The sequence below is a fragment of the Thermobia domestica genome, chromosome 17, assembly GCF_964235325.1.
Source record: "Thermobia domestica chromosome 17, izTheDome1.hap1.1, whole genome shotgun sequence".
NCBI classification, from domain to species: Eukaryota; Metazoa; Arthropoda; class Insecta; order Zygentoma; family Lepismatidae; genus Thermobia; species Thermobia domestica.
This window is the reverse complement of record NC_137470.1, coordinates 161,757,270-161,771,430: the sequence shown is the minus strand read 5'-3', so window position 1 is coordinate 161,771,430 and position 14,161 is coordinate 161,757,270. Positions and strand designations below refer to the sequence as shown.

The window sequence follows — 14,161 nt, the reverse complement described above, 5'->3', positions numbered from 1 at the left end:
TAGGCACTAAAGCAATTATTTAGGCAGTAAAGGGCAAAATAGGCAAAATAAAATTGGCTTAAATCGAAACTATAACCCCCCATATAAATTTTAAAACGTCATTTTTGATCATATCTTTAATATTAAAGAATAGGCATTTTGCCTAACATCCGGTCTCTAATTATTATTATTATTATTATTATTATTATTATTATTATTATTATTATTATTATTATTATTATTATTATTATATACTTCCTTTTAGTATACCCGATTCGCAACTTTTCCGCGGTATTATGAGTTGAAAAAAAAAAAAAAAAAGACTTTTTTCGGGCCAAGCAAGGAAACAGTTTGCTGAACCAGCAATGCTGATTTTTTATTTAACATAGGAGGTCTTAAAAGTATAGAACCCAAACGAGTGATGCGATTGCAAAAATCCATCATTTTAGATAGAAAACGGCCTATTTTCAACAACTTTGTTCTCTTTCTATTTTCTTAAATCTTCACTCATAACGGTGTTGGTCTATAGCCCCATACTTTTGATACATTCGGTATAAACGTAATTTAAATAAAGAACGAGATTTATTTATAGGAAGTTTTTTTTAAAAAAAAAACACCATGGTACTTACATATTTTTATAACAATAATTATTTCATCACAAAAATGGCTGCTTCTGCTTTTGCAAGTTTCGCTATTCACAATTTCATAATCTGTCAACACTGAATCAAAATGTATATATAGCAAAACAAATATGATGGAATGACATGTAGTAGTACTAAATATTACAAAAAAAATCAAGATTCCTAAACAATTAAGGACCAATTTGTGTTCTCTTAGAACAAGATACATTTATTTTTGTAATTGTACGAGGTATGATCAAAATATACGGTGAATAATTTTATTTGAAACAATGTAATAAGCTTACATGGAATTTGATTTAATCTCCTTCAAAACACTGTCCTTGCTAGCAGTGCACTTATCCGAACGTTGAATCCATGACTAGAAGCAATTCTGGAAGACTTCTTTTGGAAGGGCGTTCAGTTGCTCTGTCGTAGCCCTCTCCACGTCAGGAATGGTATCTAAACATCAAAACTCGTTCAAACTCGACACTAAGTGTACCAAACGTTTAGGCTACCAGGGTTTACTACTTGAAGTGGATACGGCACCGATAGATGGCACTGCGCAATTACATTCACCGTACTTTTCGATCACACCTTGTATAATATCTCAAATTTCCCAATCCATCCAATTCACTGATGAACGCTGCAGAGGAAAGAAGTTTAAGATTATCAGTAGGAAAAAAAAAAAACTTAAAACATGACAAAACCCAAGTGGTTTATATATCTACATTACCTTCTGAGAACCACACGACCCACCATAATACTTCATGCACATGTTTAAACATTTCAAGGCTTCACAGGTAACCTGGAAAAGGTATGTAAAAGAATGTATACGAGCAAATAATTTCTTCAATATACTACGTAATGGACTATCTATTAGCTTTGAGTTAAGTGTTTTAATTATAATTGCTTTTAAAAAATAATATTTAGTCTATACAAATTAAAACACTATTGTCAGGTAAATATATAAAATAGTTGTATCATATATAGCACCCGACATCAAGAATTCTGATAAAGTTCATGGTTTCATTTTCTCAAAAAATCTATTATTTATAAGTAAAAAACAAAAAAAGAAAAAAAGCAAGCTAAGTTTTAGTGTATTTTATTATTATATTTTATTTTTTCTTTATTTTCTTAAATTTAAAATAACAAAAAGCTTCCAATATAATTAATTCCACTTACTACATTTTGTGATTATTAGCTTATGTTGCATTTACAGATATACAATGGAGTATATATGTATCGTTTGTGTTCTAAAAATGGCACCCCGGACTATGGAGCACTATTCTATAAGTCAAAATAAAGAGAAATATATATATATATATATATATATATATATATATATCTTTTGGGTCCTCGTATGGGAGACATGAATTACACTATGTGCCAACGTCGCATATAAACAATCATAGTGTAGATTTACCAATCTGTCAAATAGTTACATCGATTCTTTCCAGATGGCAGTTAAAGTTGGTACACGTTGACACTAGCACCATCTGTTAGCATAACAAGCGATGTAACTGCTTCATGGATTCGTAGAGTAATGCTATTGGTTCCAAGTTAATCTACGACGTTGCCGCACAGTGATATTTTGAGTACTCATTGCGGCTAAAGAAGAGCCCGGAAGGTATACCATTATATAGGATTTTCCCTTTATTTCGACCTGTAAAACAGCCCTGTTGTCCGTGGGTGCCATTTTTAGAACACCCGATATATATATATATATAAGGATTAATTCTCGCTATTCCCTAATACGAAGTCAGTGTTGTGTTACTTCAACATAGCGGAAAATAATACTAAACGCATACAAAGGTATTATCAATAGGCTTTAATATCAATGTGACTTTACGATGGAGTGAAAAGAACAAACAATTATTTATTGCTTTTAGAATATCGGGTTTTGTACACCCCGTCCCCCTTTAAAAAAAAAAAGCATTTGTGGTAAGTGCTTTCATCTCAAGAAATCTGCTCCTGGAAGTCATCGTTTGCTAGTAGAGCCGTTGAAATGAAAGGACATTTTTGAGTTTTACGTCCCACGGTTATGCCGGTTAGGCTAAAGGAGACGGTGATGATGAGTAATGAATGAAATGGTGGAATGAAGAAAGTGGGAGGAAACGGGAGAACCCCGAGAAAACATACGCACACGGTGTTTGTCCACCACAAAGTTCACTTGGCGGGGGCTGGAATCGAACCCGGGACCCCAAGCACCAGAGGTGAACGCTCTACCACTGAGCCACCACGGCCCACCTAGTAGAGCCGTTGAAGAGCATGCTCTATCTGAAACAACTTGCAGAGACTGGTCTAGACGATTCAAAGAACGACGTTGATATGAGTAACAAAAAGGTGTTCTGGTCAGCCAACTTCATCTCAGACGATTAAAGAGTTGTCAGAAACAGTAAAATGTTGATGCGTCAAACGTTAGCAAATGTTAAAAAAAGCAATGGGGATAATCCAGAAATTAGGAAACTGGGTACCACATGAATTGACAGAAAGAGACATTGCGAATCGCTGAACGATTTGTGAACTGCTACTTCAAAGGTATGAACTGAAGTTACTTTTGCAACGAATTGTGACTGGCAATGAAAAGTGGATTTGTTACAACAATACGTAAGCGGAGAAAATCACGTGTGCGTCCCGACGAACCATCAACATCAAGCCACAACACGATATTCATGGAAAGGTAATGCTGTGTGCATTTGGTGGGATCAAGTTGGTTTAGTATATTATGAGCCGCTGCAACCAGTCAAACGGTTAAACGCAGGTCAAACGGTTAACAGTGAACGCTACCGAACACAATTACTAATTTGAAAATGAAATGAAATGAAATCTTTGAGTTTTACATCCCACAGTTATGCCGGTTAGGCTAAAGGAGACGGTGATGATGAGTAATGAATTAAATGGTGGAATGAAGAAAGTGGGAGGAAACGGGAGAACCCCGAGAAAACCCACGCACACGATGTTTGTCCACCACAAAGTTCACTTGGCGGGGGCCGGGATCGAACCCGGGACCCCAAGCACCAGAGGTGAACGCTCTACCACTGAGCCACCGCGGCCCCCAATTACTAATTTGAATCGAGCGCTCAAAGAGAAACGACCTCAATATACCGAAAGACATGGCAATGTCAGACTACGTATTGGAAACCTACTGAAGGCAATTTTGAAGGCACTTCGATGGGATATCGTACACCACCCGCCCTATTCACCAGGTGTTGCTCCTTCAGATTATCATTTGTTTCGGTCGATGCTGCATGGCCTTTCTAAACCTCACTTCGTACCTCTTGAAGATATCAAAAAATGGCTCGATGGGTGGATATCCTCAAAAGAACATTTTTAAACCGTGGAATCCATGTTACCCAAAAAAAAAAGGGGGGGGAGTTGTAGCTTCCGCAGAATAATACTTTTCAAAAAGATACAGTGTACCATTCATTTGAAATAAAAGTAAACACGAGCTTTTGTTGCAAAAAAAAAAAAAAAAAAAAAAAGCGAGAATTAATTATATATATTTTAACTTCCAAATGTGTCATTCACCTGCCATCAGTAAATGGCACCCAACTGTAAATATAAAACACAAACTATACTCGGATCAAAAATAGAAACAAACTGCCATCTCCAAAACCAGGTGAAAATTTGTGTTGAGATGGGAATCTACGTCACGAGTAGATTAAGATCATTGACAGAGGGGGAATCATAAACGTCGTGATGATAATTACAAGAGACGGACTTCTGTAGAAAGGAATAGTAAAATTATAATGTTGCCGCCTTGTAACACATGTTCAAAAGTCAACCGAAACAAAGGGAGCACAAGGGATGCCCCTGCAGAATACTCGCAACAGAGCAACACGTACTCCGCCAAATGCCAATTCGTTTATTATTATTATCCGAGTATAGTAGAAAATAATTTCAACTAACTACCAATTTCCTAATCACCAATTCTTCTAAAATAAATAAATAATGTACATCTAATTTAATGCTACAAATATTTCCACACCACAATTAAACTATTATAAAAAAACATCTGCTGATAACCACGTACACACACTACGAAAAACTATTTTAACCAGAATTTCATGTGATTCAACATTGTCTAATAATTACAACAACAACAAAAATATTTATAAAACCATTTCTCCATAATTCTCATATACCCAGTGTTAGCAAAAAATAAATGGCAATAAACTGTTCCCTATTTGCTACCACCCAACCAAAATCACAAAAGCGCAAACCTCTTTTAGTTTTATGGCAAACGAATTCATCTAAACTGGCTGTGTTCCTTGTAGCAAAATGAAGGACTGTGTACGTGGCGTCAACGAACACTAAAATCGGACATAAAATACTCCACATCGATTTCGTCGTATTAAAATTCATTCTTAAGTGTTTACGTTTACACTTTAATCCATTTACTGAATTGCAAATGTGTGTAAACCACATCAAACACATGAACTTTCATATTCAATGTAAAAACATTTGAAGGGTAAGGGGAAAAAACAAGGAATGTCCATGTATGTGCTTTTTCGGGTGCTTTGCCCTATGTGTTGGTAACTCTTGGTACTATTTGACTGTATATGCCATGCATGCCTAGATGTAGAAATGTTCATGTAGATTGGGCAAAAGATTTAACTAACCCTATTCTTCTTACGCGGTTTTCAATATTAAAACGCCGTTTACTCGGAAATGCAGTTTTGTGACATTCCTTCTTTTTTCCCCTTACCCTTCATTTGACCTTTAAATACCCATTGACGCAACTGCTGCGTCGGGGATTTAAACTTCCATAGCTCAGCCCCTAATTAAGGTAGAAAGATGATTTTGGTACCAATGTATTCCTGAACGGTGCAGCTTTCCGCCGATGTGCATTTTATGTATGTGTGGGGGTACCACGGCGGAGAAGGAAGGTAAAGATCTTTTTTTTTAACAGGATTTTTGTGGGGATCATTCCCTCCCTTGGGGGCACAATCATAAAAATTGGTATGTGAAGCAATGAAGTAGACCACTACATGGTAATATCCTGTATTTGTACTTGCTTACATGGGAAAGTAGGGAGGGAGCAAAGTTGATCAAACTTTTACATGTTGGGCTAGGTTAAGAAATAGTGCGTGTGTTATTGGTCTCATAGTAATTCGCATCGGTTGAACGCAGCCGAAAGTATTGGTGTAATGTGGCGTGTGGAGGACTCGCGTTGTGAGTCTACTCCTCATCGACGGAACCTTAATTGACGGTGGGTTATTAACGCATGCTAAAAAATAAATAAATAAAATAAAATAAAATAAAATCTTGTCATCGCTGCTGTCGGAGAGTGAAACAGTCCCTAACTTTTAACAGCACAATGGTGTCCCACTCTAACTACGGTACCTGTGTCCATAAATACCTCGATTAGCAGTTTCCTAATGCGTGGAATGGTCGGAAAAATGTAGTGAAATGAGAACTCAAGAGTGCGTCTGATAATCGATCGGAACAGGACACATTGAAAAAATGAAATGAAATCTTTAAGTTTTACGTCCCACGGTTATGCCGGCTAGGCTAAAGGAGACGGTGATGATGAGAGATGAGTGAAATGGTGGAATGAAGAAAGTGGGAGGAAACGGGAGAAGCCCGAGAAAACCCACGAGCACGGTGTTTGTCCACCACAAAGTCCACACGGCGCGAGCTGGGATCGAACCAGGGACCCCAGGTACCGGAGGTGAACGCTCTACCACTGAGCCACTGCGCCCCCTACAGGACACATTGAACACGTCCTGTAACAGTGAGTGGTCACTAGTGTATAAGTAACCTCTTTTGTTGGAGACAGAACAAAGAAGTAGTCGTAACTTCGTAATGATTAACACTAGAGGAAACATAACAGTGCCATTCAATTTCTACGAAAATGTATTATTAAAGTGGCATATCGCATGTAATGCTTTCCATTATGACAATTGCGGAAAAGTTTAGATGGTGGACGTCATTATTATGTGTCCTCAAACATCTTCCTCGTCCCTATTCCCCACTCACATTGTTACGGCAGTTATACTTTGCGACATTCACCACTTATTAGGGTGTTTACACACTTTTGGGCCATCCGATATATACAGGGTGATCAGGGTGTCTACTAAAATTCTAAAATGAAATTTCGTGACTTTTTCATGACCTTTTCTGTCCCAAACCATAAAATTTAGTAACATTTTCAAGAGCGAAAATGAGTGTGAATTGGGCCGAATTTTCATGCAAGCGATAGAAGCGTGCTCTGATTGAATTTGGTAGCGTCTAAAGCTGACCATAGACATTTTTGGCGATGAATTTTGACCTTTTATACAACAAAATTTTCCAGTATATACTTATATTTGTACAGATTTTCAAAAAATCGTGACCCAAAAGCTAAATTTCGTGACTTTTTCTTGACTTTCATGACCGTTTTCTGATTTCATGACTTTCGTGACCGATAGACAACCTGGTGATTCTTTTAAAACTCACGGATTTCATTTGGGTCTAGAATTTCTAACTGAAGTCCATGCGGTTTGTGGCAAATGATCAAGGAAGGATGGGAGATTTATGCAATTATGCTTACTGGTTTAAGTTCATCCCGGGTAATATTGGCCACGCGTCAAGATACAGCAATTATTCACCAGAGTACCTTACAATTGGAATGAGGTGCGGTACAGTGCAGGACACACAATAGTATTTAGCACTTCATAATCATACGATTATTAATATATATATATATATATATATATATATATATATATATATAAGAATTAAAACTTACTTTCCTTGAAAGCCTACACACTTGAAGAGTAAGATTCGGCACAACGTTTGCAATCTGAGTCTTGAGTTCAGGGAAATTAATACTGGCTTCAATGATTTCACCTATAAAACAGTAAATGCGCTACGTAAATGTTAAGTTTCAGAAGTCTATACAAGTATGTAATTATTCTCAACGATTTAAATAATGAGCATGTTCCATTCTATCTATATTAATTTAACAAATATGAAAACAATGACTCAACACTAATGAAAATATTACCTCTCGGATACAGTAGACTCTCGATTATCCGGCTTAATGTGTCGGAATGGCAGACCGGAGTTACATAATTACCCACTTCTTGCCCCATCCATATTGTAAGGATTCCCACACCACGACAAAAGGACATGTCAACACACGTGTTACTGATTGTAAACAGCATAGCAGACGAGAAGCCGACACGAAAGACACCGAGGAACGCCGAAAGAAGACGGACCTCACGAAAGGACCCGAAGAGGACAGATAAAAGCCCAACCACCGAGAGACCTGGCATCAGCCGACCAACTGATCGTAACCTATCCTAAACCCTGGAGGCTGCTGTGAAGCTACGGGGTCATCCTAACCACAACTAATCCCTGGAGGCTGCTATGAAGCTAAGGGGATCACCTTAAATACCATACCTCGTGGGGGCTGCTATGAGCGGAGGTTTCCTAGAACCGAATCCTTGAGAACCCTGGAGGCTGCTATGAAGCTAAGGGGTTACCCGTACAGAACGTTATAACCTGTATACCTTAGTCATTAAAGAGACACTTTGTTGTTAGATCTTTTGTAAGAACAAAAGACTTAATTTTATAATAAAATTGGTGAAGGTATAAAATCTCAGTCCATTATTGACTCTACCTATAAGTCATTACAATATGATTAAAAATATTTATAAAGAACGTCTCGAAAAGAACACCGGATTTGAAAAGCCCGTTATTTTTATTTATTATTGTTGGCAACATTGTTTTTGCATGTTTTGTTATCACTTATCATTGAGGCTATGTTTTGATACTGTACTTTTTTTTTTCCAGGTCAGTGTTTGTGGAGTGTCGTCATGGAAAGATACAGTAGGGAACAACAAGTGTTGATTTTTAAATATCAGTACAAGAATGGTGGAAGTTTCGCGGAGACTATTCGGAAACTCCGTACGATTCTTGAACACAACAATGCACCAAATGAATCCATTGTTCGTAGGCTGATCAAGAAATATGGACAAACCGGTTCAACAGTAGACATCAAAAGCCCTGGACACCCGCGAAGTGGCCGAAGTGAGGTAAATATTGTTGCTATGCGTGATTCTGTTACTGTGAGTCCGGGAAAATCATGTCGCCGTCGCGCTCAAAAATGCGCATGTGTCCAGCAACAATACACAAAATTTTAACAAAAGATTTGCACTTATACCCCTACAGAGTTCAGTTGACACAGGAACTTAAACCAGAGGGTCATGGAAAACAACAGTAATTTCTGCAATGGATCCCGGAAAAGGAACGAGAGAGGAATGATTTCACAAAGTGCATCATTTTCTCAGATAAAGCTCACTTCCATTTACACGGCTTTGTGAATTAGCGTTAACAAGTATGGAGATCAGAGAACCCAAGAGGAATTCACGAAAAAGGCATGCATCGTCAGCGTCTTACGGTTTGGTGTGGGATTTGGAGTGGGGACTTAACCGATCCTTACTCTTTTGAAGATGAACAAGGAAGGTCTGTCACGGCGAATGGAGTTTGTTATACCACTAAATGAGCGTAACGTAAAAAATGGGAATTAAAAGTAACAAACAGACCACAGTGGAGAAAAAAAAAAAAAAAAACACACTTCATACCGGACATACTCTCTTCTTGTAACTTTTTTGATTCTCTAATGTGTTCTTTAATTCAACAGTTAATATTGAAGCTTGGTTTGATCTATATATGACGATTTACCTTCACACTGAGCATAATAAACACCTGACTTATTTAGTGGATCAACAAAGATGCTTTTAAAGCCGGTGAGATGCTTTCCTAAACTTTTTCGGGGGGATACTTGAAGCTGATATGTTATGCTATAAAAGAATATGAAGAATTTATGTCGATAATTGTGGAAAATAAGGAATTTCTATCTAAGTTTTTGCTTCTTTGGGAATAACTCTTCTAGGAACTTGTACCAACTTACGTGTTTGATTAAACCATTTTTGTAAGGTACGAAACTTATAACCTAATTGATATAAAAAAAACTGTACTTCATCATTGAGATCATTTGGACGATCAGAAATTAGTAATGCCCTACGAAAGAAATTATTCTAGAATATTGGACTTGTGGTGGTTGGGCTGACTGTTGATGTATGTAAGTAGTGCCTGCAATGGGGTTTCGATATACTTTTTTTATAAATTTATTATGTGATCGGATAATCAGTAAATCTAAAACAGGAAGACAGTTATCACATTCACGCTCGAAAGTGAACTTCAACCTAAACTGTTGATTATTGAACTGCTGAAATGTTTGTAAAAGAGTATTTCCAACACGTACAAGTAGTAAAATGTCATCTGCATAACGATTATATCTTATATACATAAATGTATTCTGTTGTAAAACTGCCGTCCTAAGCGAGTTGAGTCGATTTTGAGTTTTACGTCCCGTTCAGCAGCGATACTATATGAGACGTGGACCTACTGATTAGCGTGGAATCCGAACTACATGAGCTCCCACCGGGAATCGAACCCGGGTCTCCCACGCCAAAGTCCTAAGCGAAAAAATCCTTAACTCCACATTTTTCGAAAATCGAGATATTGGTATGGGAATGTTCGTAGTACAATTCTACATCTATCTAAAGTGAAATTGACGTGGTTTGACCAATACGTAGGGGGTAATGACGTCATGAGTATTTACCTTATGTTCAAAACTGTAACTGAAAGTAAGCAAAAAGACCTTAAGTGATAATTCATAAGCAAAAATATTTAACTGAATTACCACACAAATTTTAGATCGTGAAAATATATTTAATAAAGTTTTACTGAAATACAACAAATTTGAACGTACAACCTAAGCCAAAACAAATTTTGCTTATTTTCTTGAAAGTATGTGAAATTGAGATAAGGCCTTTTCGCTTAGCAGGGCAGAAAATAGATGTTTCTATCTGACTTAAAACAATGTTTGACAGTATCGTAGATAGTGTGTATCCTCATGGCTAGACCATCATTCTGGGAGAAGCAAAGATTTTCAAATTGAAATACATTTGATTGTTAAACACAGAACAAGCTGCTCTAATAGAAGAAATAACCAAGATCGTATGTTACTGATAGCAAGTTCCTACGGTACTACGAAAGAAATTCTTCCAAATATGAACAGGTACATATCTACAATGTCTATGGATACAACCAAAATAGCATTTAGCATTTACAAATGAAGGCAACTGTTGTTTAATGACAGGCTATTTTTAAAAACATATTTGAAAACACTGTTGTAATCATCAAGTTTTTTGTATAATCATTCGGATGTAAGTAAAATCTGGATGGTTGAAACCTGATAGAATCGGAAGAAGGGGAATTTCCGGGTTGTGATCTTTAGAAGGTCATAAAGAATGAGCAGGCAAGATGCGTGTATTTGTATCTTATTTTTTTTCACTCAGACAAAAGTGAAGAAGAATCAGTTATTGATTGTACCGTTTATATGGCCTGTAGCAATGAGATCCACGGATGTGAATCAAAATTGAATTACTACTAGTTATTTTTAAAATGCCGGAAGCGTATCTCTGTTTCGAAATAATAAAATACTGATTTCCTTTGTCAGCATTTAAACACAAAACTTCATGTTTGTTAAAAAAAATTCTAGATTGTGTTAACAGGTCACATTTAGGAAAGGCATATTACAAAATTGTACTAAATCTTCAATACGTATTTTTTCTTTTCTTTTCTTTCTTTTATTTGTTTATTTCTTACTCTTACTTACAGATTAAAGACCCCAGAATTAGAAAATTTTAAACGTAAAGTTAAGTACTTGATATCTATAAAAAGAAACACTTTCCTGCACACTCGGAAATTAATAATGAGGGAAAAATGAAATGTAAATTCAACTGGTATTTCACACAATACATAGCATCTTTTACGGCTGATGTTTAAAACAATAATTATTTCACACATTAAAAAGGTAACCAAGAAAGTTGTGTCACTTTTTCACCCACCACCTTCGAAAATGGATATGTCATCTAAGACGTACCTAGAAGATCAAAAATAGTTCCCATCAGCATCGACGACCTTCTGCCAACGTTCTGGAAGGCCATGGATTCCATCGCGGTAGAACATGGTGGGCTGTGAAGCAAAGAAGGTATCAAGTGCTTTTTGTACCTCTACTAGGGATGTGAACTGGCGTCCTCGAATGTGACTGTCTAAGGAATGGACCAGGTGATAATCGGACGGTGTAATGTTCGGGGAGTACGGCCGATGCAATAGTGTTTCCCATTCAAGGCGTAGAATGGTGTCCCGGGTCATCCTAGCCACGTGAGACTTAGCGTTGTCCTGTAACAGAAGGACCCCTTTGCGATTCAGAAGTGCTGACTTCAGAGTTTTGAGTTTTCCTTGAACACGGATCAACTGCTAACAGTACACAGTTGCATTGATGCCCTGACCACCTGGTAGCAGTTTCCGATGCACGATACCGCAAGCAGTCCACCAAACACACAGAATGACCTTCTTCTGGTGCAGTGCTGGTTTCGGTTGTTTCGAAACTGGTTCTTGGAATGCTAACCAATGATGATGGCGCCGTGGAGCTTTGTAAAGGACCCACTTCTCATCACATGTCAACACCGTGTGCAGAAATGGCTACTTCCTCAGATCAGACAGCAAAGAAACACAGGTGTTTGCTCACGTTGCCTTCTGGCCCGGAGTCAAATCATGTGGGACCCATCGACCCAATATGTAGTGCTTCCCAAGTTGATGAAGGTGCTGCCGAATGGTTTCTTCACTCACACTGAATTGTAGTGCCAGTTCCTCACATGTCTGACCACTTTTCGCCTCAATTGCTACCTGAAGATCTTCATTTTGTACATGTGTTTGTCTTCCAGCACGTGGTGCGTCTTCAAGTGTTTCGACACCGTCCTTAAACTTGTTAAACCACTGCTGCATTGTCCGCTTAGTCACGACACCCTCACCTAAGGCCTGGCATACATTCCGCCCCGTTGCAGCGGCGTCTGACCCCAGTTCGAACTCGTACAGCATACACGACCTTATGACGCTCTGTGGACGTCCCACTTTCACTCTGTTCTTACGCAAGTTCACGGTGTGAATGCACTGCCACAACTAGGTAGTATGTTGGATATATCCACACTAACAACTAGTCTTCGCCTTATCTCCATTCGCATTCAACTCACAGTGTGATGACCAATGGAGCACAGACCTCCAGAGAAAGGGACAGAACTTTCTTGGTTACCTTTATATCTCCATACCCTTTCGAAGATAAATGCAATGGTCTATATGTGATTACTGCAATTTTGTACAGATGAAGGTAAAGGGAGATACAAGAAATATTTCTATAAATTATACTCTTCATGCAGATTGAGAATATTCCGGCACGTATATATTAAGACTACAAATGTGATATTTCAGTGGTGATATTACTATGACGAAAATTGGAACTGAATATAAAATTACTTATATTAATGCATGTGTATCCTTTTTTTTATTTCCTTGGTACGATACATTGTGTATCGTCTACCAAATAATAATATTTACTTATATTACGCATGCATAAGTATTAATTATATATGCTTTACCTATATGTTTCTAACTTACGATTGTATGTTGCAAAAAGTGCACGGCCTGGCATACCTTCAATACAGGGTGGTCCAAAAGTAGGTATACAGTACCGTACTGATCAGCTCATTGCATTTTATATCATTTCTTATTGTTATCCATCAGATAGACTTAGTTTCTTTATTATTTGTTCTTAATATGCTTTTACTTATATCTTATGTTCGGAAGAGCCGAAGCAAATAAACTCATAAACTAGAATGTTATACCTGATTAATGCCGGAGTGTAAACCTACTTTTGGGCCACCCTGTATTTTTGTCCATCCATTTACTTTATCTTCCTGTGTCAAATCAGTATAGAACGCGCTAAACTAAGTATCTTTTGAAACTCTTATCACATCTAAAATATTTAATTTCGATTATGTTATCATTATTCTCAAATGAATTTACTAGCACTATAGAAAATAACCAAACCGGCAGCATTTCATATAGTTTTTGATTTTCCACGTGTTTATGAAATGACTTGTAGCTTTAATCACGTGACTAATGAAAACTCTGTTCTCTTAACAAGTTCTTGTAGAACTTTTGAGAAAGGAAAATTAAAGAACTTGTGAAATTGAGACTTGTATCTTGTACACTAATGTCCAAAATGATTGTCGCATATCTATAACTGTCTTCTTGTAAGAATATAATTTGATAATGATTTTGTAGGGTACTTTTAATACTGACACTGTGTGTAATCGTGAAATGTATATTTGTGGTAAATTTCATAGGAAAAGAATTATAAATAACGAAAATTAGATTGAGTAAAACAAAATGTTGCTAAATGGACAAGAAAGTTTTATTTTTTTTTCTTATTTACTGCTCTTTTGACATGAAATTTTCCACATACTCGTCTTTGCCGATTATACACATTCTAGCATTATAAGAAATACCGGGCAAATTCGTTATCAAATTATATTCCTAGAACAACATATTTATAGACGTGCGTCAATAATTTTGGACATGAGTGTACCTTTTGAGGCAGTAGACAAATATTAATGAAAGGAAGAAAGAACCTAATATTTTACACTGCCTAACATTCGTAGGTG

General features: G+C 37.0%; 1 protein-coding gene across 2 annotated transcripts in view; it reads right to left on the bottom strand.

Moving 5' to 3' along the window:
- Nucleotides 1–14,161, bottom strand: part of LOC145674451 (proline-, glutamic acid- and leucine-rich protein 1-like) — a 94,211-nt gene that overhangs the window by 44,438 nt on the left and 35,612 nt on the right. Inside the window, exons 4-5 of one of the 2 annotated variants that reach the window (XM_081744519.1) lie at nucleotides 7,333–7,433; nucleotides 1,333–1,404 (exon numbers count right to left, since the gene is read on the bottom strand). In XM_081744519.1, coding sequence (XP_081600645.1) covers nucleotides 1,333–1,404; nucleotides 7,333–7,433 — 173 coding nt within the window. The remainder of the gene's footprint in view (nucleotides 1–1,332; nucleotides 1,405–7,332; nucleotides 7,434–14,161) is intronic. The other variant, XM_081744520.1, reaches the window with a different exon arrangement.